A 24,872-nucleotide genomic window follows, 5' to 3' on the forward strand; every position below is an offset into this window, starting at 1 on the left:
TTTGCCTAATAATTCTGCACGCAGTGTATGCATCCAGGACAAATATTTGTCATTCAGGTCTAACTTTTTGGAATGTTTTTCATTGGTGCTGATAGAAGTTCTTATTTCTGGACCCTGGAAAGGTCCGACTTGCAAGTGAAGCCAACGGTATGTTGCTCCTGGATGACTCGAGATACAGCCACATGGTCAGGATTTCTGACGCAGTTTTAGAAGCCAAAACCAGGAGTGAATTAAAAGTCATATCTGTCCTTGATATCCTTTTAGGAACCTGACAGTTCGGCCATAACCTAGGGTAAGGCAGTTTTCACACAGTCCATGTTTGATCAGTCACTTCCAGATGCAAAACAAAACCAGAGAACAGGAGCAGAACTTTCCATTTGCCTTACCTCTGTGTAGGCTCTGATCCTGGTTTTGGCTCACAATCACCGATGAAAAATCACTGACCAAAACACTGTGTGAAATTAGCCTAAGCCTAAATAGCGGTGCACAATGCACGGGCACCATCCGTGTGGCCACCGTCTGCGGACCCATTCCCCTAAATGGCCGCGCCATTTATTCGCACCACAAAAAAATAGGACATGCACAATTTTTTTGTGATGCAGAGGCACGAACAGAAAGCCCACAGAAGCGATCCATAGTGTTTCCATTCCGTGCCTCTGCTCCGCACCATATCTGGCAGATTGTGGACCCATTCAAGTAAATGTGTCCACATCCGTAATACGGAGAGCACACGGCCGATGCCCGATGTGTATAAGGCCTAAGGCTACCTACATGTTACAGTCTATGTGCGGTTTTTCTGCAGGAATTCTCATCCGAAAAATCTGCAACGTATTACAGTACCAGCAAAGTGTATGGGATTTCAAAAATCTCATGGACGCTTTGCTTTTTCATTCTATGCTGAAATTGACCTGCTGTGTGGAGTCAGAAATCTCCAGCGTGTCATTTCTTTGCGCGGTCCTTTTGTGCGGATTTCACCCTTTTCAATGCAAGAGTGAGATTCGCGGGAAAACCGCATCAAATCTGCACCAAAAACCACAAGTAACGAATGCAGTCTGTAGTGTGGAAATGCACAGAAATCCGCATGGAGATTCGTGCAGAAGACAGCCCCCTAAGGGTACCGGCACCTCTGTTACCTGCAAGCGTATTATGCAATGTTTTTCCGCATGGATTTTCATGCAGAAAAAACGCTGCATAATACAGTATCAGCAAAGTCTATGAGATTAGACAAAGCTCTTGTAGACTTTGCTTTTTTCTCCCCTGCGGAAATTGACCTGCTGGGCTGATTTCACCCTTTGCAACCCGATAGCGAGATCTGCGGCAAAACCACATAAAGTCCATAGGTAACGCATGCCGTTTCTGGTGCACAGATTTTCCGTTTAAGCCTGCACCAGTGTGAAGATACCCTATGGCTGGTGACTTCTGTAACTGCTTTCTTCTAGAAACAGAACCACACCTAACCATGGGTGGTGTCTGGTAAACAGTTTTTAACAAAGCAGCCAGATTTTTCTAAGGGATCAAACAAACACAAATGAGCTGTGTATAATGTGATGGAAAAATGAATCAAGCCAGCAAAGGAGGCAATATGGACAATCACATTACATTAGTAAGTGCCTTGTATTAACTTTCTCTACATGATAAATGCCATTTACTGAAGTGAGACAACCCCTTTAAGGTTTCTTAACTTTCTATGCCTTTGATATGCAACAAACAAAGCATCTATAAAGCTAATTATACAATGCTAATTATAAAGTATTTCACAACTTTATGATGGAGTTGGAATGTTTCTAGACTCCACCCAACACTGACTCCACAGTCCTGCATTTTAGGAATGTGTTTGCCCCAGAAACGTGCTATGCGAGGGCATAAGAGATGGGACATTTATTAAATCACACTCTTCAAAGTGAAGAGTGCTAGATCCACCAACTTCATAGTGCAAGCTAAAAAGGTCAGAAGGTGTGAACAGGTGCTCAAAGGTGATTTTCTCTTCATGACCAGACATCTTGACCTAATTGACAACAATGACCTCCATCAGCTCAATCTTCCCGTCTAAAACTTAACACCTACGGTAGCTCTGGAATAGGACCATAGGACCTCTGAGGAAGCGACACGTGTGGGGTGTTTTTGTGTGCCATCCCTTTGGTTTGTATTCATTCTTTACTATTGTTTATTACGTTGCTGACAATATTGATTGGTGTTTTTAGTAAAGTGAACCTGTCATCAGAACTGGCCTACTAAACTAAATCCACCTTTAAAATACCTGACATCACTGGGGCGTATCTTTGGATGAGGCGCGTCATGGAGTCTGACCCACCCCACTTGTGCTCACAGACCTCCTCTGGCTTCCTGATGTCAGCTCCTGGCAGTGTGAAATCTTGCGCAGACGCAAAAGACCTTGTTTTGTGGCCGGGATCATGACCTCAGCTGACAAAGGTCCTAAGCATCTCCTGGGCATGTGGAGTGAAGGCTTGAAGTCAAGGTGCATCCACCTCTGCTCACTGCACGTGTCGGGATCCTGGCGGCGGAGTAGCTTTTGTGTATATAGAGGAGTAGTACATATGTGTTTTAACATGAATTATTAATTAAAGATATGTGTTTTTACCATATTGGCAGTGTGCTTTGTTATATCTATTTGGTGTTCACATGTTTGGGTTTTCACCTGCCCCTTACTATTTGGTGACTGAGCCCTGTTTGAATAGGTGGGTGTGCCTAGCTCTGGAAGCCAACGTCATAAAAAGCTGATGGGTCAGGTCCAAGTAGTCAACGCTCCTAGAAAATTGCTGCTAGTCCTCAACTTTTTGAGTTGTCTTCTAGATATCTAGGTCTAAAATGCCACCTGCTGGGTCTCTGAAACATTTAAACTGCATCGTAACCCTGGCCTTCACTTAGTGGTTGTCAAAACCGGCTGACTGCTATCTCCCACCAATTTCCCCATAAACAGGTTCTCTTGGCTGAGTGTGAACGTTGATGTCAATGTGAAGAGGGAGAACAAAAGATCAGAAATCTTGAAACACAACATACCTGCTCCTCCTTTCTGCCAACAGCTGCTATTTAGGGAATGTTGGGAAGAATTCATCATTCCTTTGGTGCCAGAATTCTGGCACATTAAATTTTTTTGCTAAAATGTTGTAATTTTATACCACTCCTGCTGCTATGGAAAGGTTGTAATCTTACTATTCTTTCTAAATATGCAGCAAATTTATCAAACAATATTCAATGTTTAAGAAATTTGGTGCAAATTATGCCAAAGCAGACTTGGACTTCATAAATTCCCCCATTATGTTATTGTCAGGATCCACCAAGAGAAATGTAATGTGTATGGGCATCTTCATTGGTCCCTAAGATGTCGAATATTTTGTTTTCCCCTATACTAAGGGCTCATTCAGACGGCAGTATGTGTTTTGCGGTCCGCAAATTGCGGATCAGCAGACACAGGTACCGGACCGTGTGCGTTCTGCAAATTGCGGACCGCACATTGCCACCACTCTCATAGTAAATGCCTATTGCGGACAGGAATAGGACATGCTCTATATTTTTTGCGGGGCAGCGGAATGGAGCTGTGGATGCGGACAGCAGTGCGGAACAGGTGGGGACAAGTTCATACGGCCGTGTGAATGGGCCCTAATGGTAAGTGAAAGTGTGGTCAGTACCGAGAAGACATTTTTTGTTTTCAAAAGACAAAAACTCATATAAACAAGTAAGGCCCCTTCCGGAGTTCTGGCTGCCTGATCCGGCGCAATTGCCGGCTGGACAAAAAAAGTTGCATGCATTTATGCCACAAATCAGGCCTCAGACCTACCACTGCAGTCAATGGTAATCCAGCAGTAAAGATCCGGCAATGCCAGATCATGTGAGATCCAGCAGGCTGCTATGTGCCGGATCCCCGAACGGAGCTTAAAAGATTAGCAGCAACTAAGTCAAGATACAAAACAGAAACGGCTTGAATTGTTATGTAAAAAGTACTGGTAGAAGAGATAAGGAAGTCTCAAAAATGAAGGAAGTGACAAGACGAAGCCACAAACAAGAGGAGAGACCTCTAGATTTGATTATAATTTTCAAGGTTAAATACACGCAAATAGGAAATAAAAAGCATAAAACGGAAAAGAAAATAAGAAAACATAGAAGTCAATGGTCAAAACCTTGAATGTTTTTGCAAAACTTAATTAGTCATCCTCTGGAGAAAGATAACCAAGCAAAACCATGACACATATTGTAATGTTACTGTTAATAATTTTTTAGATAGAAATTGGAGGACAAACATGACATTTTCATCATGAAAAAAGCAATTGTAACTTGTTTACACCGTAAATTAACACTGTGTTCCTCTCAAGGTCCGTATTTTTCGAGAACTTCACACTGGTACTCATCATGTTGTCCAAGATACATATTATGACCAATAAACTACTGAAACCCACAGTGCATACGCGACAGAGACTGGAGTATTAAAGGGAACCTGCTACCGTACTTGCTTTGGCGCCATTAAACCACCAGTATGCCGCAATGCAATTGGGGTTTACCTTGTGGCTTTTGGGATTAGAAAAGAAAGATTGTAGATGCAGCACTGGCGCATGTGCATTGAAGGAAGGTATACTGTCCTTGGCTTCATATGCGCATGCATCCAATGAAGTTGGACAGGAGTCCTGGACTCTTCTCCAGTCAGTTCACACGACAGAAAAAAAAAATAACTGGTGTGGATAACCTGTCAGTTATTCATGGCCATTTTGCATCCATTTTCTGTCCATCTATCTACTAACGGATGTTACGCATAAGTTTATACCTCAACCCCTGCAGTGCCCTTAGTATAATGACCCCAATAGTGCCCCCAATATAGAAAGATGGCCCCCTTTGTATTAACAGTATAATAAATTGGCCCGTTTGTGGTCCCAGTATTATAAAACGTTTCCTTTAGCTCACCCACTGGTGAGAGTGCAGACACGGCTGGGAACACTTGCTTCGCACTGGAGACATCAGGACCTGACGCTCCCAGCGTGATCATGTGACGTCACAATGCTGGAAACATCAGGTCCTGCTGCCTCCAGTGCAGAGCAAGTGTTCGTGGTGTGCCTGTGGCGAGTATGTATTTTACATAATGTATTTGTTTTTAACGGCCATTAAATGTGTGTGCTACTGTCTAAAGAGCCCAACCGGAGGCAGTGAAAAAAAACAAAAATATGAGAAGCCCTATTTTTGGACATCCATTATTCACTGGCCATTAAAAAACTGCCATGGGAATGGGACAATAGATTTCAATGATTCTGAAAACGGCCATTAAAGTGAATGTAGCCTAACTTTTTTTTCCAACTAATTGCAAAACGAGGGGCTTCTTTACAAAGCTGAAACCCTAGTTGCATAAAGGCATGCTGATGGTTTAGTGGTCCCAAAGAAAATGACAGGTTCCCTTCTATCCTTAAAAAAATGCAAAGGTTCTTAGAATAATAAGTCCCGTATAATACACACTAGAGTAGTTGAGTAGAGTTGCCCATGGCTACCAAGCAAACAATCAACATTTCTTTTGCAGCATTTTTTAAACATCTCACCAGTCTTCTATTAGAAAATGTGGATATTGTACCAGGGTGTCGCATCCTGGGCAGGACCCCGTAATATGGAACATGGTATAAGGTACATGGATGTGAAACTGAACAATGGCACTGAGAGCAGATGTAGGGAACGTTCTAGATGAGAAGAGAGAAAATACATGACAGGGGTGAGGGGTATCGTGTGGATGAGGAAAAAGAAAAAGTGTGGAGGTGATAGGCAGAAGAAGACAACTCTGGGAGGAGGAGTCTGAATGGAGTTTATCCTAATCTTGTCCTAGGGGTAGTTCTGCAATAAGAGGAGTACGCCTGGAGATGAGGGACAACTCTAGAACAAGAAAGAACGTATGGTGGTAGAAGATTTGTGGAGAAGCGTTCAGAAGAATGAGAATATGTATCATAGAACATATGGACCTGGGAGGTAGAAGTGGAATAAGAGAGACACAAGGACACGAGAGTTAGAACGTGATAAGGACGAGGTTATGCAAAACAGAATGGGGGAGATATACCAAGACTCTACTCTTAGTATAGAGTCCGCCTGCGCAGAATTCCGCCAAATTTATTAAAGGGGTCGGCCACTTTCTGGCTACTTTTGACCAATGTGTATATAAGGTGACTATATGACACTTACTAAAATAGCCTTTGCTGATTTTCTGTGCTGTGCGCTATATTTCATAAGTCATGTCCCCTTGCTGGGCAAATCTTCTGTGTAGTCCACACAGAAGACTTGTCCATAAGATGGCCGCTGATGGAGGGTCATGTGACCAGGCAAAAATAACTTGTCAATCAGCCTTCTGCACTCAAGTACACCACATCTGCCACCTGTACTTTCGCTGCTGGGAGTTCAGTGCATGTGTAGTATACATGAATGTAGTAGATTTGTCCGATTTGCCTGGTCAAATGACCCTCCATCAGCAGCCATTTTATGGACAGGGCCTCCCTGTGGACAGTAGGGATCGACCGATTATTGAAGTTACCGATATTATTGGCTGATATTCATGATTTTCAAAGTTATCGGTATAGGCATCTAACCTTGCCGATAACGCAGATAATGCGTCCAGCACGCTATCACAGAACATGAGCGTGCTGCTGTCAGCGCGCTCATGTTCCCTCAGCAGCACAGGGGAGAAGGAGTCACTCTCTCCCTCCCCCCTGTGTCGTGCTGCCAATGAGGAGAGACGGGAGGAGAAGGGACCAGCGCACTGCGCCACCAATGTAATTAACATCTAATACAAATACATGAGGCGGTGCCCAGCCTATATGACAGGAAGCTGCGATCAGCGGCAGTTAACCCCTCAGGTGCCGCACCCGAGGGGTAAACTGCTGCCGCTGATCGCAGCTCCCTGTCAGAGGGAGGGTGCCAGCTATGTGATTCTGCGCCGCCACACCAGCCTCTTGTATTAAAAGTCAATTATCGTTGGTGGCGCAGTGCGCCCTCCCCAGTATTAACCACCTCCGGACCGCCTAACGCAGATTCGCGTTCCGGAGGTGGCAGCGCTGCGCACAGTCACGCATATACGCATCATCTCGCGAGACGCGAGATTTCCTGTGAACGCGCGCACACAGCGCGCACGCTCACAGGAACGGAAGGTAAGAGAGTTGATCTCCAGCCTGCCAGCGGCGATCGTTCGCTGGCAGGCTGGGGATGTGTTTTTTTTAACCCCTAACAGGTATATTAGACGCTGTTTTGATAACAGAGTCTAATATACCTGCTACCTGGTCCTCTGGTGGTCCCCTTTGTTTGGATCGACCACCAGAGGACACAGGTAGCTTAGTAATATGTTGCACCAAGCACCACTACACTACACCCCCCCCCCTGTCACTTATTAACCCCTTATTCACCCTTGATCACCCCTGATCACCCCATATAGACTCCCGATGGATCGGATCCGCAAAACGCATACGGACGTCTGAATGGAGCCTTACAGGGGCGTGATCAATGACTGTGGTGATCACCCCATATAGACTCCCTGATCACCCCCCTGTCATTGATTACCCCCCTGTCATTGATCACCTCCCTGTAAAGCTCCATTCAGATGTCCGCATGATTTTTACGGATCCACTGATAGATGGATCAGATCCGCAAAACGCATACGGACGTCTGAATGGAGCCTTACAGGGGCGTGATCAATGACTGTGGTGATCACCCCATATAGACTCCCTGATCACCTCCTGTCATTGATCACCCCCCTGTCAGGCTGCATTCAGATGTCCGTATGATTTTTACGGATCCACGGATACATGGATCGGATCAGCAAAACGCATACGGACGTCTGAATGGAGCCTTACAGGGGGGTGATCAATGACAGGGGGGTGATCACCCCATATAGACTCTCTGATCACCCCCCTGTCATTGATCACCCCCCCTGTCATTGATCACCCCCCGTCATTGATCACCCCTCTGTAAGGCTCCATTCAGACATTTTTTTGGCCCAAGTTAGTGGAATATTTTTTCTCACGCTTTAGGGCCCCTAGAATGCCAGGGCAGTATAAATACCCCACATGTGACCCCATTTCGGAAAGAAGACACCCCAAGGTATTCCGTGAGGGGCATATTGAGTCCATGAAAGATTGAAATTTTTGTCCCAAGTTAGCGGAAAGGGAGACTTTGTGAGAAAAAAATAAAAAATAACAATTTCCGCTAACTTGTAAAAAATTTTCTATGAACTCGCCATGCCCCTCATTGAATACCTTGGGGTGTCTTCTTTCCAAAATGGGGTCACATGTGGGGTATTTATACTGCCCTGGCATTCTAGGGGCCCCAAAGCGTGAGAAGAAGTCTGGTATCTAAATGTCTAAAAATGCCCTCCTAAAAGGAATTTGGGCACCTTTGAGCATCTAGGCTGCAAAAAAGTGTCACACATCTGGTATCGCCGTACTCAGGAGAAGTTGGGGAATGTGTTTTGGGGTGTCATTTTACATATACCCATGCTGGGTGAGATAAATATCTTGGCAAAAGACAACTTTTACAATTTTTTTTATACAAAGTTGTCTTTTGCCAAGATATTTCTCTCACCCAGCATGGGTATATGTAAAATGACACCCCAAAACACATTCCCCAACTTCTCCTGAATACGGAGATACCACATGTGTGACACTTTTTTGCAGCCTAGGTGGGCAAAGGGGCCCACATTCCAAAGAGCACCTTTCGGATTTCACCAGCCATTTTTTACAGAATTTGATTTCAAACTCCTTACCACACATTTGGGCCCCTAGAATGCCAGGGCAGTATAACTACCCCACAAGTGACCCCATTTTGGAAAGAAGACATCCCAAGGTATTCGCTGATGGGCATAGTGAGTTCATGGAAGCTTTTATTTTTTGTCACAAGTTAGTGGAATATGAGACTTTGTAAGAAAAAAAAAAAAAAAATCATCATTTTCCGCTAACTTGTTACAAAAAATAAAAAGTTCTATGAACTCACTATGCCCATCAACGAATACCTTAGGGTGTCTACTTTCCGAAATGGGGTCATTTGTGGGGTGTTTGTACTGTCTGGCCATTGTAGAACCTCAGGAAACATGACAGGTGCTCAGAAAGTCAGAGCTGCTTCAAAAAGCGGAAATTCACATTTTTGCACCATAGTTTGTAAACGCTATAACTTTTACCCAAACCATTTTTTTTTTTACCCAAACATTTTTTTTTTATCAAAGACATGTAGAACAATAAATTTAGAGCAAAATTTATATATGGATCTCGTTTTTTTTTGCAAAATTGTACAACTGAAAGTGAAAAATGTCATTTTTTTGCAAAAAAATCGTTAAATTTCGATTAATAACAAAAAAAGTAAAAATGTCAGCAGCAATGAAATACCACCAAATGAAAGCTCTATTAGTGAGAAGAAAAGGAGGTAAAATTCATTTGGGTGGTAAGTTGCATGACCGAGCAATAAATGGTGAAAGTAGTGTAGGTCAGAAGTGTAAAAAGTGGCCAGGTCTTTCAGGGTGTTTAAGCCATGGGGGCGGAGGTGGTTAAAAACATTGGTGGTGCAGTGCGCCCTCCCCCCCCAGTATTAAAATCATTGGTGGCGCAGTGCGCCCCCCACCCCCCAGTATTAAAATCATTGGTGGTGCAGTGCGCCCTCCCAACCTCCCCCCCCAGTATTAAAATCATTGGTGGCAGTGGCCACAGGGTCCCCTCCTCTTCATTGGTGGCAGTGGCAGCTTCTGATCGGAGCCCCAGCAATGTAATCCTGGGACCCCGATAGGTTACCATGGCAGCCAGGACGCTACTGAAGACCTGGATGCCATGGTAACATTCCTGCTGCTGTGTGCACTATGCACAGGGCAGCAGGGAGAGTGTGAAGTCCTATTCACCCTAATAGAGATCTATTAAGGTGAATAGGACAAGGTATTAAAAGATCCCAGGTTCTAGCCCCTAAGGGGGGAAATAGTTATTAAATAAAAAGTAAAAAAACAAAAAACACCAAGATATTAAGTATAAATCACACCCTTTTCCAATTTTACATATAAAATATATAAACAATAAATAAATAAACATATCACATATCGTCACGTCTGAAAAGTCCAAACTATTAAAATATATTTTTTAAAAAATCTCCTATGTGGTGAACGCCGTAACAGAATATTTTTTTTTTTTCAAAAATGAAAATGCACAGAATATCGGTATAAGTTATCGGCCTGAAGTTCTCAGGTTATCGGTATCGGCGCAAAAAAAAAAAAAATTAATATCGATCGATCCCTAGTGGACAGCACAAAAGACTTGGCCAACAAGGGAGAATACCTTCTGAAATATAGAAAATGGTGCAGAATATAAACAAAGAATATATTAGTAAGTGCCACATAGTCATCTTACAAACACAATGATCCTTAGATTGTGAGCCCCATTAGGGACAGCGTGATGCTAATGTCTGTGAAGCGCTGCGGAATATAGTAGTGCTATATAAGTGCGTATAATAATGATCAATAGTAGCCAGAAAGTGGCCGACTCCATTAAGAGGCACTGACCTATTTCCACTCCAGGCAGTCCATGTGGCAGACTTTAAATTGTAAGGCCCCTTTCACACGGGCGAGATTTTCGCGCGGGTGCATAGCGCGAGGTGAACGATATGCACCCGCACTGAATCCGGACCCATTCATTTCTATGGGGCTGTGCACATGAGCGGTGATTTTCACACATCACTTGTGCGTTGTTCGAAAATCGCAGCATGCTCTATTTTGTGTGTTTTTCACGCAACGCAGGCCTAGGGTTGGGCGATATACCGTTTTTTTCATATACCGCGATATTAAAAAAAACGGCGATATCGCCGTTTCCTAATACCGCGGTATATTTCGTGACGTCATAGCTTTAAAAACTGAGTCCGCCGCGTCGCTGCCCTCCCCCATCATTATCTATATCTACCAGCGGCTCCTCCTGCTTGCTCTGAATGTGCTGTGACTGTCTCCGCCCACCGACCGACGTCTAACGTCAGAATCATGTGACGCCCCCAGGCTGAGACTAGAGCAGCGCAGTACATACATACTACAGCAGCGAGTGGTAAAAGGTTTGTAATGTCATTCCAGTCCACTCTGCCTATTACCCCAGTTATATGTCTTGGCCCACAGCCCACTCAGTCCTTCATGCCTGCCAGTGGCTGCATGCTCTGCAGTGAGCCATCATGAGTCCCTCGACTCCCTCCAGTACCTCCCGGCTCCCCCATGACATGATGAGCATGACCAACAAGAAGGAATTATGGTGGTGGCAGCCTGGCAGGCAGGTGACAAGTCACAGTCACACAAGTGGCCATAAGACATGGGGGGGCAGCTGCTGCCCCCCAGCCCCATACTCTAACTAAGTAATGTCTCCTTTTGTGGCTGCTGCAGGCGCAGCTGCCCCCATACTGTATGTAATGTCTCCTTGCGGCTGCGCTCCTTGTGGCCCCCATACAGTATAACGTCTCCTTGTGGCTGCCCCCATACAGTGTAATGTCTCCTTGTGGCTGCCCCCATACAGTGTAATGTCTCCTTGTGGCTGCCCCCATACAGTATAACGTCTCCTTGTGGCTGCCCCCATACAGTATAACGTCTCCTTGTGGCTGCCCCCATACAGTATAATGTCTCCTTGTGGCTGCCCCCATACAGTATAACGTCTCCTTGTGGCTGCCCCCATACAGTATAACGTCTCCTTGTGGCTGCCCCCATACAGTGTAATGTCTCCTTGTGGCTGCCCCCATACAGTATAACGTCTCCTTGTGGCTGCCCCCATACAGTGTAATGTCTCCTTGTGGCTGCCCCCATACAGTATAACGTCTCCTTGTGGCTGCCCCCATACAGTATAACGTCTCCTTGTGGCTGCCCCCCATACAGTATAACGTGTCCTTGTGGCTGCCCCCATACAGTATAACGTCTCCTTGTGGCCCCCCCCATACAGTATAACGTCTCCTTGTGGCTGCCCCATACAGTGTAACGTCTCCTTGTGGCTGCCCCATACAGTATAACGTCTTCTTGTGGCTGCCCCCATACAGTATAATGTCTCCTTGTGGCCCCCCATACAGTAAAACGTCTCCTTGTGGCCCCCATACAGTAAAACGTCTCCTTGTGTTTTTTTTCGTACGAGGAAGCCAGCCGCAGGAGCGCGTCCTTCACTCACTGCGCCGAATACTAAATGGGACGGCACAGGCGCGAGATTTACGGGACGATGAAGAGAGCTCGAAAGGCAATCAACTGGACCTGGGCGTGACAAAGGGTGCGTAGACCGAGCCTCTAGGTGCTGAAGCAACGCCCTAATAGCACCTAGAGGCTTCATTAGCAAATTTTAAGAGAACGGCGGCAGGCAGGGAGTTATAAAGCACACTGTTATGTACTGCTGACATCAGCCCATCTATAATGTCAGTCAGCTACATAACGTTATTTCTCATGACAGAAACCCTTTAAAGAGCGCCATAATTTGTGACTTCCCCTTCACATATGACTGGTCAAAAATATGAGGGCAGGGTAGTAAGCGGGGAACATCTACATTGTTCAGTACTGTGTAGACAGACAGCTCACTGCCAAAAGCCATATTCAGTGACACTTTTTACATTAATAGATGCAAAATCAATAAAGTAAATGGCAGTTCACTAGTATCGGTTATGCTTCAAGTCCTGTTTAAAAGGTTGAGCATTGACTTAGAACACTACTTTACTGTTGGTGTTCCGAGATACTTAGCTTTCTTTACTTTTTGGAAGGAAAGCTGAACTGCACGTCTCTTTCCAAGCAGAACGTCACGTACATACATTAGTCTCTCAGTCTCTTATTTGCACAAATCAAACCTCAAGAAATCCGATTTTTGGGGAAAATTCAGGAGGACTTCCGATTCAATAGATTTATTTTGCTCATCTCTAACTCCAACGAATCCCACTGAATTATAATGGAGTCCACTGGGTTCCATCATGACATCCATCATTTTACTACGATGGATGCTCTGAGGTGTGTCTTCAAAACAAGAACAGACCGTTCCAAAGTCAGAGAGAACTTTTCACGGACATCATTTTGAGGGGAATTTCTACAACAGTTTTAACCCATTTGCTACCAGCGCCGTACATGTACGGCGCTGGAGCGATGTGTAAACATGGCTGGCGGGTTTCTGTTGTTTCAAACAGCAGATGCCCGCAGCTAATAACTGCAAAAGGCAATAATGCTAATCATTACAGCTAGGGATGAGTGAATCGACTTCGGATGAAACATCTGAAGTTGATTTGCATAAAACTTTGTTAGAATACTGGTACCACTTGGTACTGAAACAGAGTTCGGTAAAAGGTTTTCTACAGTAGAAATTAATTTCTGAAGTTATTAAGCGAAGTCTCGCGAGACTTCGAAGTAATAACTTCAGCTCATCGGAGCCAAAACATTCTAATACTGTACGGAGCGCTCGCTCTGTACAGTATTCTAACAAAGTTTTATGCGAATCGACTTCGGAAGTTTCATCCGAAGTCGATTCGCTCATCCCTAATTACAGCCTTTAGATGTCGTGATCAAGTGTGATCATGGCATCTAAAGAGTAAAAAACTCGAAAGCGCACGCTTCCAGGTTAATACCGGCATCCCCGTCCGGTGATTGGGGACGCCGGTAATTTATTCTAATAGGCTGATTCTCTCTGAAGAGACCCTGTGTATTAGAGCTGCAATTCCTATGTCGGCCAACAGGTGAGAGGCCAACATAAGAAATCAGAAATTCACATATCACTATGCTGCTATTTGCAGTATGGTGATATTGAACAAAAAAAAAAAAAGTTGTGAAGATTTGTAGCCTCCTAGGCTGGCTACAAAAACCATAAAAAAAAGTTTAGAAGAAAATATAAATAAAAAAATAATAATAAAAAAATTTTTAAATCACCCCTTTCCTAAGAATAAAAAATATTTAATATTTATTATATTTTATAATGTAATAAATACATATATAATATAAAAATAAACATCATGGGCCTCACTATGTCTGAAAACGCCCATACTATTAAAATATATATATATATATATATATATATTTTTCAAAGTTTTAATTTATTTTTACAGTATTTAGACATATAAAACCTTTACATATGTGGTATCGCTGTAAGCGTACTGACCCAAAGAATAATAGGCACAGCCGTAAAGGAAATGCCGTAGGGACAAAACCTGTAAAACGGTGGAGGAATAGTGGGTTTTTTTCCAATTCAACCCCATTTGGTATTTTTTTCCCGGCTTCCCACTACATTGTATGCCATATTAATAGTGGCATTAGAAAGTACAACTAGTCCCGCAAAAAACAAGCCCTTCTATGTAAACGAAAACCTCCGGTATCTAAGGGGTTAAAAGTAAACCATATTTTGACTGGTTTATCAAAATGCACACAGCCGAATGACAAAGCTAGCTCTGTTATTTCTTATACAGACTGAAATCAAAGAAGGATACCTTCAGGAACAGGAGAAATCTACAGAAAGTTCTTGTCCACATTACGCAGAGAACTTCCATCTACGAGCCTCTAAACCCGTCTGCCTGGATAAACGACATCTCCAGTAATTTAAGGTATCGCTCTCAGAAGAACCATAACAACTCGCACATTATTTCATGCCGCTTCTCACAGAAGTGCTAACCAACGGAAAAAACGCTGTCGCGTGCCCTCGCAATACAATAATCAGGACGGTTTTCGTGCCTTGGTGTCAGATCTTGAAAGCATAGTATTTCAGCAATCCAACATATTTATTGCGGAGGTTGGATGGAGATAAAAAAAAAAATGTATGCACAATATCAATCTTAGGCTGGGTTCACACGGGCGTTGCGGGAACATGCGCGATTTTTCCGCGCGAGTGCAAAACATTGTAATGCGTTTTGCACGCGCGTGAGAAAAAACGGCATGTTTGGTACCCAAACCCGAACTTCTTCACAGAAGTTCGGGATCGGGGTTGTGTAGATTGCTATTATTTTCCCTTATATCCATGTTATAAGGGAAAATAATACATTCTTAAATACAGAATGCATAGTACAATAGCGCTGGAGGGGTTAAAAAAAATTAAAAAAATTATTTAACTCACCTTAATCCACTTGCTCGCGCAGCTGGCATCTCTTCTGTCTTCTTCTTTGCTGTGTACAGGAAAAGGACCTGTGGTGACGTCACTCCGGTCATCACATGGTCCATTACATGATCCATCACCATGGTAAAAGATCATGTGATGGACCATGTGATGACCGGAGTGACGTCACCACAGGTCCTTTTCCTGTACACAGCAAAGAAGAAGACAGAAGAGATGCCGGCTGCGCGAGCAAGTGGATTAAGGTGAGTTAAATTATTTTTTATTTTTTTTAACCCCTCCAGCGCTATTGTAATATGCATTCTGTATTCAGAATGCTATTATTTTCCCTTATAACCATGTTATAAGGGAAAATAATAATGATCGGGTCTCCATCCCGATCGTCTCCTAGCAACCGTGCGTGAAAATCGCACCGTATCCGCACTTGCTTGCGGATGCTTGCGATTTTCACTCAGCCCCATTTACTTCTATGGGGCCTGCGTTGCGTGATAAACGCACAATATAGCGCATGCTGCGATTTTCACGCAACGCATAAGTGATGCGTGAAAATCACCGCTCATGTGCACAGCCCCATAGAAATGAATGGGTCCGGATTCAGTGCGGGTGCAATGCGTTCACCTCCCGCATTGCACCAGGGCGGAAATCTCGCCCGTGTGAACTCAGCCTTACATGTCAAATCTACATTTGTCAATGTGATTGGGAACTCCAAGTTACGTAATGGCAGACAGCAGAGGGGCGAGAAGAAGCTGAAGACTAGTGCTCTTAACAGTAAGAAAAGCAGGATTAACTCCTTCAGGACCGGACGATTTTGGGCCTTTAGGATGAAGCCATTTTTTCTATTGTCACATTCTAAGAGCCAGGACACTTTTTTATTCTTCTGTCTGCGTAGCGTAACTAGGGCTTGATTTATTGCGGGATGAGTTGTATTTTTCAATGCCACCATTTTGGGGCACACATGACTTCCTGATTAACACTGATTAAAAGAAATAAATAAATTTCAAAAAAATATGTATTTAAAAAAAATATATATAAATATAAAATTATATTAAAAAAATTTTTTGCTTTATAAATGTTACATAATTAACAGGTGACTTTTTATTCTGTGGGATAGTACGATTATGGCAATACCAAAATAAATCTAGTTTTTTTTTTACTACTTTTGCACAACAGACTTTAAACCATTCCCGACCACCTAACGTGTATATATATATATCTATCTTGAGAAAAAAGAAGGCAGCACTTCAAAAATTCATGAAGAAAGCCTGGCTTGACAAAGGCTCCATAGAGAGAGCTGAAACGTTGCTATCACATGGGTTAATAAATCACCCGCTTTCTTCATGAATTTTTGAAGTGCTGCCTTCTTTTTTCTGAAGATAACTAACAAGACCTTGGTCGTCGGTCTTTTGAAGGATTTTTGCACCTCTATTTTGCTGTTTGTGTGCTGCTCTTCACTTTTTTCGTTTTGATATATATACATACATATACACACACGTCTGCGGTCGGCACTTTAAATATGTTTAAAAAGCAGACACCCGGAGCTAATGTCCACGACTGGCATTAACGGCGATCGTAGATTATTAAACCTTCAGATCCTGTGGTCAAATGCGACCACGGCATTTGAAGTGGCGAAGATCAGGGAAGCCGGGGTGTGCAGCAGCTCCTGTGTGACAGGAGGCTGCTGCACATTCGTTTCTATGGAGCCCCTGCCTGTGGCAGGGCTCCATAGGAACATAGTGTAATTCTCATATTGAGAAAAGCAATCTAATGATTGCTTGCTAGCTATACTTCCCTAGGGGAACTACAAAAAAATAAAATAAAAGTTAAATAAAAAAAAACACATCAAGGGTATCACCACATGCAAAAGTACCAGTACTATTAAAATATATAAATATTTACCCTATATGGCAAACAGAAAAACTGAAAAAAGTCAAAATGGCCGATTTGCCATTTTTTGGTAGTTTCAGCTTCCACCAAAAATTTTATAAAAAGTGATTAAAAAGTCATACACATCCCAAAACAGTATCAATGGAAAGTACAGATTGCCCTCAAAACATGAGGCATCACACAGCTGTGTACACAAATAATTAAATAGTTATGCAGATAAGAATATGGTGATGCAAAGAAAAAAATTAGTTTTTTTTAAGTTTTGGGGTATCGTTGTAATCGCACTGACCCAGAGAATGTAAGGTAACAGGTGAGTTTTACTACATACAGTAGGAAACTCTGTATAAACAAAACCTCACAAAACTGGCAGAATTGAGTTTTTTGTTTTTAGAATTCTGTCACATTTAGATTTTTTTTCCAGCTTCCCACTACATTGTATGCAAGTGTAAATAATGCCATTAGAAAGTACAACTCGCCCCGTAAAAAACAAGCATAAATACGGCTATGTGAATGGAAAAATAAAAAAGTTATGGTTTTGGGAAGGTTGGGTGTAAAAAATGAAAAGTTTTGTCACCATAACCATAACTTTTTAAATTTATCCTTCGGGGGAGCTGTGACAGAGCTTGTTTTTTGCAGGACAACCTGTAGCTTTCATTGGTACCATTTTGGGGTACATACAACTTTTTGATTCCATTTTTTCAAGGTGGATGAACAAAACCACAATTTGGGCATTTTTTAAAGGCGTTCACTTCATGGGTTACATGACATGATAACTTCCTACCAAATTTTTGGAGATTTTTTTTTTAATTTTCCCAAAATAAAGACTATTTTATTGATAAAAAAAAATGTATGTTTTTTTTTCACTTTTGCTATGGCACAAAAGAAAATATTTATATTCAGCCATCTTTCTATGATCTTGATAGAAGCCCTCAAAGATCGACTGCTATCGCCAGGGAGATCCCTATCTACACATACATTTCCCCTGCAGTGCCCACTATGGGGGGGGGGAGTAGTACTAGTACTACATGGGTAGCCATTCAACCGATTGGACACCGTGTAATAGAAGGATCCACCAGAGCTGCTTTTTGTAACGTCTCTAAACTTTGGCTCATAGGGATCGGGGTTGTCACCATGAGACTAGGGATGAAACGATTACTCAAATCAATCGAGTAAAGCCTCATTCACACGTCCGTGCTCAAATCCGTGAGCAGGTGGTCAGTGATGCATCCGTGAAGCTGTCCGTGAAAGATCCGCATGTCCGTTTTTTGCTGTCCGTGTTGCATTTGTGTTTCACTGACACTGAACAGCTGAAAAATAATTTTCAAAGCATCTCTTCTTAGTGATCTGGGAAACACGGATGCTACACGGATGGCATCTGTTTTTTTTCACGGACCCATAGAATATAATGGGCGTGATAGATTAGTGAACACGGACAAAATAGAGCATGCATCCGTGCTAAAAACATGAATCCACGGACCGTGCTAAAACACTGATGTATGAATACACACATTAAAATGAATGGGGACGTGTGCTGTCCGTGGAGAACACGTACAGCACATGTCTGTGAAACACTGACGTGTGAATGAGGATTAACTAGACACAAAAAAATCCTCGATACATTTTTTCACAGAGGATTCGTTTGTACCACATGACCATGGAGCGTGAGTGAAGCGCTGGCTATTACTCACTCTCCGTGGTCTCCTGCCGGCCGGCACTACGCTGTCCTCCAGACTTCAGGATGTAGTGCACGTAAGATCACACTATGATCTGATGCTGTGTGATGGTCAGGTCCCACTGCATCGCGTGAAGAAGAGGATGGAAGGGCTGTGGAGGGTCGACGGTCCTAGCAGGAAAGGTAAGTATTTGATTTGACTGGCGCTGTGCTGGGGACTGATGGTGGGGGGGGGGGGGAGGAACTGGCGGCACTGGCGGGGGGAGGAGAAACTGGCGGCACTGGCGGGGGGGAGGAGAAACTGGCGGCACTGGCGGGGGGGAGGAGAAACTGGCGGCACTGGCGGGGGGGAGGAGAAACTGGCGGCACTGGCGGGGGGGAGGAGAAACTGGCGGCACTGGCGGGGGGAGGAGAAACTGGCGGCACTGGCGGGGGGGGAGGAGAAACTGGCGGCACTGGCAGGGGGGGAGGGGGGGGAGGAGAAACTGGCGGCACTGGCAGGGGGGGAGGGGGGGGAGGAGAAACTGGCGGCACTGGCAGGGGGGGAGGAGAAACTGGCGGCACTGGCGGGGGGGAGGAGAAACTGGCGGCACTGGCAGGGGGGGAGGGGGGGGAGGAGAAACTGGCGGCACTGGCAGGGGGGGAGGGGGGGGGAGGAGAAACTGGCGGCACTGGCAGGGGGGGGAGGGGGGGGGAGGAGAAACTGGCGGCACTGGCAGGGGGGGAGGAGAAACTGGCGGCACTGGCGGGGGGGAGGAGAAACTGGCGGCACTGGCGGGGGGGAGGAGAAACTGGCGGCACTGGCGGGGGGGGGGAGAAACTGGCGGCACTGGCGGGGGGGAGGAGAAACTGGCGGCACTGGCGGGGGGGAGGAGAAACTGGCGGCACTGGCGGGGGGGAGGAGAAACTGGCGGCACTGGCGGGGGGGAGGAGGAACTGGCGGCACTGGCGGGGGGGGGGAGAAACTGGCGGCACTGGCGGGGGGGAGGAGAAACTGGCGGCACTGGCGGGGGGGAGGAGAAACTGGCGGCACTGGCGGGGGGGAGGAGAAACTGGCGGCACTGGCGGGGGGGAGGAGAAACTGGCGGCACTGGCGGGGGGGAGGAGAAACTGGCGGCACTGGCGGGGGGGAGGAGAAACTGGCGGCACTGGCGGGGGGGAGGAGAAACTGGCGGCACTGGCGGGGGGGAGGAGAAACTGGCGGCACTGGCGGGGGGGAGGAGAAACTGGCGGCACTGGCGGGGGGGAGGAGAAACTGGCGGCACTGGCGGGGGGGAGGAGAAACTGGCGGCACTGGCGGGGGGGAGGAGAAACTGGCGGCACTGGCGGGGGGGAGGAACTGGCGGCACTGGCGGGGGGGAGGAACTGGCGGCACTGGCGGGGGGGAGGAACTGGCGGCACTGGCGGGGGGGAGGAACTGGCGGCACTGGCGGGGGGGAGGAACTGGCGGCACTGGCGGGGGGGAGGAACTGGCGGGGGGTTCCTCCCCCCCTTGCGGCACTGGCGGGGGGGAGGAACTCGCGGCACTGGTGGGGGGGAGGAACTCGCGGCACTGGTGGGGGGGAGGAACTCGCGGCACTGGCGGGGGGTTCCTCCCCCCCTTGCGGCACTGGCGGGGGGGAGGAACTCGCGGCACTGGTGGGGGGGAGGAACTCGCGGCACTCGTGGGGGGAGCTCATGGCACTATAGGGAGCTGGTGGAACCGGGTGAGGGGGAACTGATGGCACGGGTGAGGGGGAACTGATGGCACGGGTGAGGGGGAACTGATGGCACGGGTGAGGGGGAACTGATGGCACGGGTGAGGGGGAACTGATGGCACGGGTAGCTGATGAGTTTTTATAGAAAACATTCTTTTAATTATTTTTTTCTTATTAGAGTCCTCGATTAATCGATGGATTAAATCGGTAGAACACTTGATTACTAATATGATCGATAGTTGCAGCCCTATATGAGACAAGGGAGAGGAGATTTACTAAGCTAAACGCCCCAGAATTTGGACACAAATTGTGCCCCAAAAAATGGCGTCCACACCGTGCAACAGATATAGGATGCAAAATATTGGTCTAAAATAAACCAACCAAGAAAAAGGTGGTGTAAGCATCTAACATGTCTTGCGAGATCTATCACACAGCGTGTCACTGTGATAAATTTGGCGCATCTTCTGCTCGTCTGGTCTACTTTTAGGCGGTCTAAATTTAAGGCGGTAATAATAAAAGCGACTCCAGATTGGACAGTCCCTACTTGTTAGGCGACGTTCACATCAGCGCTTAGAAATCCGGCAAGCTGTGCCGGCAGAGGACAACAGCCTGCTGGAGTTCACCATATCAGGCATAGCCGGGAACCGCCGGATCCCCACTGAGTACAGGGATCTGGCCGCTTTCCGGCATAATGCCAGCTTTCTGCCAGACAAAAAGTTGTGCATACAGGACTTATGGCATTATGCCGGAAATCGGCTGGATACCTGTCGGATGCCACTGTACTCAATAGGGATCTGGCGGTTCCCGGCATTATCCGGCTATGCCGGATATGGTGAACACCAGCAGGGTGAACGCCATCTTAGAGCGCTCCCTTGACAATACGTTGATCCAACAGTGCCCCCCGCAAACAGATCATCTCACTACGAGAAAACCTGCAGCGCCCCCAGAGGAAAAACTAAACATTACACAATGCCCATTTAAAACAATGGTTATATGTATAATGCAAGACAGGACAGGTCCTCCCGATTTCTGGAACCTCTCTCCTTGAATATCTTACACAGGAGACCCCCTCCATTAAAGGGGTATTCCAGTCATAAGCAATTATCATCTGTCCACCGAATAGGAGATAACTGGGACCCACACCTGTCACCAGAATGGGACATCTGGTCCCTGACCCCCTCAGCAATAAGACCGTGGAAGGGAAGTTTGAGTGGAATAATGGAGTCCATGCTCAACTCCACTCAAGTGACTCATGGCCTTGGACCAGGTTTCCTCTTTCTGGTCAGACCCCCTCTGCACTGATCTAGTAGTGACGACCTACCCAGTGGACAGCTGATAATGGCACAATACCCCTTAAATTCAGTATTCTCTAATAGGGTATATGACAAGGTGTTTTATAAAATGGACCTCCCCTTTAAATCAGTCAGCATACTCTGATAACAGATCCCACTTTAATGACATTGCCCTTAGGGGTTGTCACCCTGCTTTCCATGGAAGGTGACCACCGTGATGTATAGTTCCATCCTCTCATTTCCCTCCTTCTGCTCTGCCTGTGTAAGTGCTATTCGCCCCAGCAGTTCTGTCATCCTATACATGAACCAGGAAGATCAGGCAGAGCACAACAAAAGTTCCTCAAAGTACATTTAAAAAGATGAATATTATTATTATTACACACATCGTGGCTGTAAGGTCATGCTGGGAGGCTAGAGACCCCTGGTGTCTATTCAGCATACGGGACGTCTAGAACGTCATTACATCCACCAGTAAGAGCCGCTATGGCAGATATGTACTGGGCACCCTAAGATCTCCATAGGCTTAGCGAGTGACCGCAGGACAGTGATGCCTTGGGTGACTCACCTAGGACGTTCTCGTGAATGAGGTCACCATGGCTGGTCAGATGCCAGGAGCTGAGTCAATGGCTGCTGCGGCACCTCATACCGGCCGTCAATCCATAGCCTGCTCGTAGATTAAATATACAATGTGACACACATGGGCATCCTCCCAGCTTCACCAGAGACGGCGTGATCTCTGCCAGGCCATCTGCCATAGTACCATCTGGTAGAACCACTGCAGCCCACAAATGATGGAATCTGGCACCACTGGCATAAGACAGGCCCCTGACTTATAATCGCCCACCACTCATGACCAACCAGGTGCCATACAAGACCTCCTACAGCCATGCCAGCCGCCCCCACCCATTGACTAGACTTGGGTGCCCCCTCCTTCCTTCAAATGGTTGCTTCAGAAACTCTTTTGCCACTTAAGAAAGAGCATTGCCTAGGTGTCACAAAAATAAATGGAAAACTCAAGATAATAGACACACGAGACAAAGCAAGGCATTATAAAGTGAAAAAAAAGATTGACAAGAGGTTCTGCAGCAGTCAGACTAGTCTATACTTATGTGAACGGGGCCTACTCTGCCTTGTATGTGAATAGACGAGCACTTGGTGCCCAGGGATGCCAGCCATAGCCATAGCAGCCCCAACTTATCCTCCGTTTACCTGGCTGTGTAACCTTCAGCTGTCCACTCTATGACCTGCACTCAGCTGCTGCAGCACCTCTTCCAAGCTGCTATTCAACAAAATGATCTAAGGCAGTGGATCCTGTATAAGTAGAGATTTGGCTGCTGCAGCACCTCTTCCAGGCTGTCCATAAGGCCTCGTGCACACGGCCGTTGTTTTGGTGCGCATCCGAGCCGCAGTTTTTGTCGGCCCGGATGCGGACCCATTCACTTCAATGGGGCCACAAAAGATGCGGACAGCACTCCGTGCGCTGTCCGCATCCGTTGCTCCGTTCCGTGGTCCGCCCCCAAAAAATAACCTGTCCTATTCTTGTCCGCGCAAGAATAGGCAGTTATATTAAAGGCTGTCCGTGCCGCTCCACAAATTGCGGAACGCGCACGTACGCCACCCGTGTTTTGCGGATCCGCGATTTGCGAACCCCAAAACACACAACGGTCGTGTGCGCGAGGCCTAAGGCAGTGAATCCTCTCTATACAGTGCATTAGGTAGAGATTCAGCTGCTGCAGCACCTCTTCCAAGCTGCCAATCAATAGCATGATCTAAGGCAGTGCATCCTCTCTATACAGTGCTTTAGGTGGAGATTCAGCTGCTGCAGCACCTCTTCTAAACTGTCAATAGCATGATCTAAGGCAGTGCATCCACTCTATACAGTGCATTAGGTAGAGATTCAGCTGCTGCAGCACCTCTTCCAAGCTGCCAATCAATAGCATGATCTAAGGCAGTGCATCCTCTCTATACAGTGCATTAGGCAGAGATTCAGCTGCTGCAGCACCTCTTCCATGCTGCCAATCAATAGCATGATGTAAGGCAGTGCATCCTCTCTATATACAGAGCATTAGGTAGAGATTCAGCTGCTGCAGCACCTCTTTCAAGCTGTCAATCAACAGCATGCTCCAAGGCAGTGCATTCACTATATACAGGGCATTAGGTAGAGATTCAGCTGCTGCAGCACCTCTTCCAAGCTGCCAATCAATAGCATGCTCTAAGGCAGTGCATTAGGTAGATTCAGCTGCTGCAGCACCTCTTCCAGGCTGTCATTCATGGTGAGAAAAGATGGAGAGAGCTGAGCACTTTCCAGCCCTGCTATAATATACAGAGACTTTATAAAGTTGGACAGCCAAGAGGTTCTGCAGCAGTCAGCCAGGACTACTTCAGGCACATTCACACAGGTCTGTCATGCTCATGGATAGGAGACCACCTGGCACCAGTGCCAAGCAGTGCCACACACCCGCCTCTAGCCATGCCAGCGCCGCAGACCTGCCACCTTCACCTCACCCTGACTTTACCAGGTTGTGGAAGCCTGAAGACCCCCCGCCAATGACAGAGGTGCCGTCCCCTCCCAAGGCCTGCACATGGAAAGTGCCCCGAGCCCCCCTCCCCCGGCGCAGCTTGCACCCTCCACCCTTCCCATACGACCCCTGACCGCAGAAGCGGAGCGGAGGAGCAGAGCGTACCTCGTACAGGTCCCCAGAAGCCATGCCGGGACCGGGGCGGGCGGTGCGTGCAGCGGCAGAATGACAGCGACTCTGGGGCTCAGTGTGCGCAGAATCAGGCGGCGGCGGCGGCCACAACCTGCACTGGAGCAGAGCGGTCCCAGCTCCTGCCCTGCTCGCTGGTCGACAACGGCCGCCAGAGGGCGCTCCTGCGCAGGGGGCTAACTGGGGAGGTGTCTGTGACATGCAGCGAGGGGCCGTCCATCGGCAGCAGCAGCAGCATCCTGGCAGGGGGCGGGGAGGGGGAGGAGGCAGTGCTTGTCCTTCTCATACCAGTCCTGTATATAAGACCTGTGAGGAGAGGCAGCACAGAGCTGTGCGGTGGGGAGGTGGCACCTGTGTCACACTGCAGCTGGCACTGCCCAGACAATTGCCCTGGGAGGTTGCCTGTAGCAATTTTAGACAGTCAGCGGTGAGGTGACGTCCCCACCAGGCGTAAACGCTGCAGCGTGTTGGAGTCAGTGGCGTGCCCAGGGTGTTTGGTACCCGGGGCGGGTCATTTCTCTGGCACCCCCCCAATACTTGACCACCTACCTCTTACATCCAGGGACATCTCCTGTCATGTAGACCTTCTCTTTCCTCTTCTCCTC

At 46.6% G+C, this 24,872-nt stretch overlaps 1 protein-coding gene across 2 annotated transcripts in view; it reads right to left on the reverse strand.

Annotated features, from left to right (window-relative positions):
- CDYL2 (chromodomain Y like 2) overlaps nt 1-24,456 on the reverse strand; it is a 92,917-nt gene extending 68,461 nt beyond the window's left edge. For both annotated transcript variants that reach the window (XR_005774559.1, XM_040409905.1), the window contains exon 1: nt 24,244-24,456. Coding sequence is in view for 1 of the 2 variants with exons in the window: in XM_040409905.1 (XP_040265839.1) it covers nt 24,244-24,267 (24 nt within the window). In the remaining variant the exon portion in view is untranslated. The remainder of the gene's footprint in view (nt 1-24,243) is intronic.
- Nucleotides 24,457-24,872: the final 416 nt, after the last annotated feature.

The sequence above is a fragment of the Bufo bufo genome, chromosome 10 (genome assembly GCF_905171765.1).
Source record: "Bufo bufo chromosome 10, aBufBuf1.1, whole genome shotgun sequence".
Taxonomy (NCBI): domain Eukaryota; kingdom Metazoa; phylum Chordata; class Amphibia; order Anura; family Bufonidae; genus Bufo; species Bufo bufo.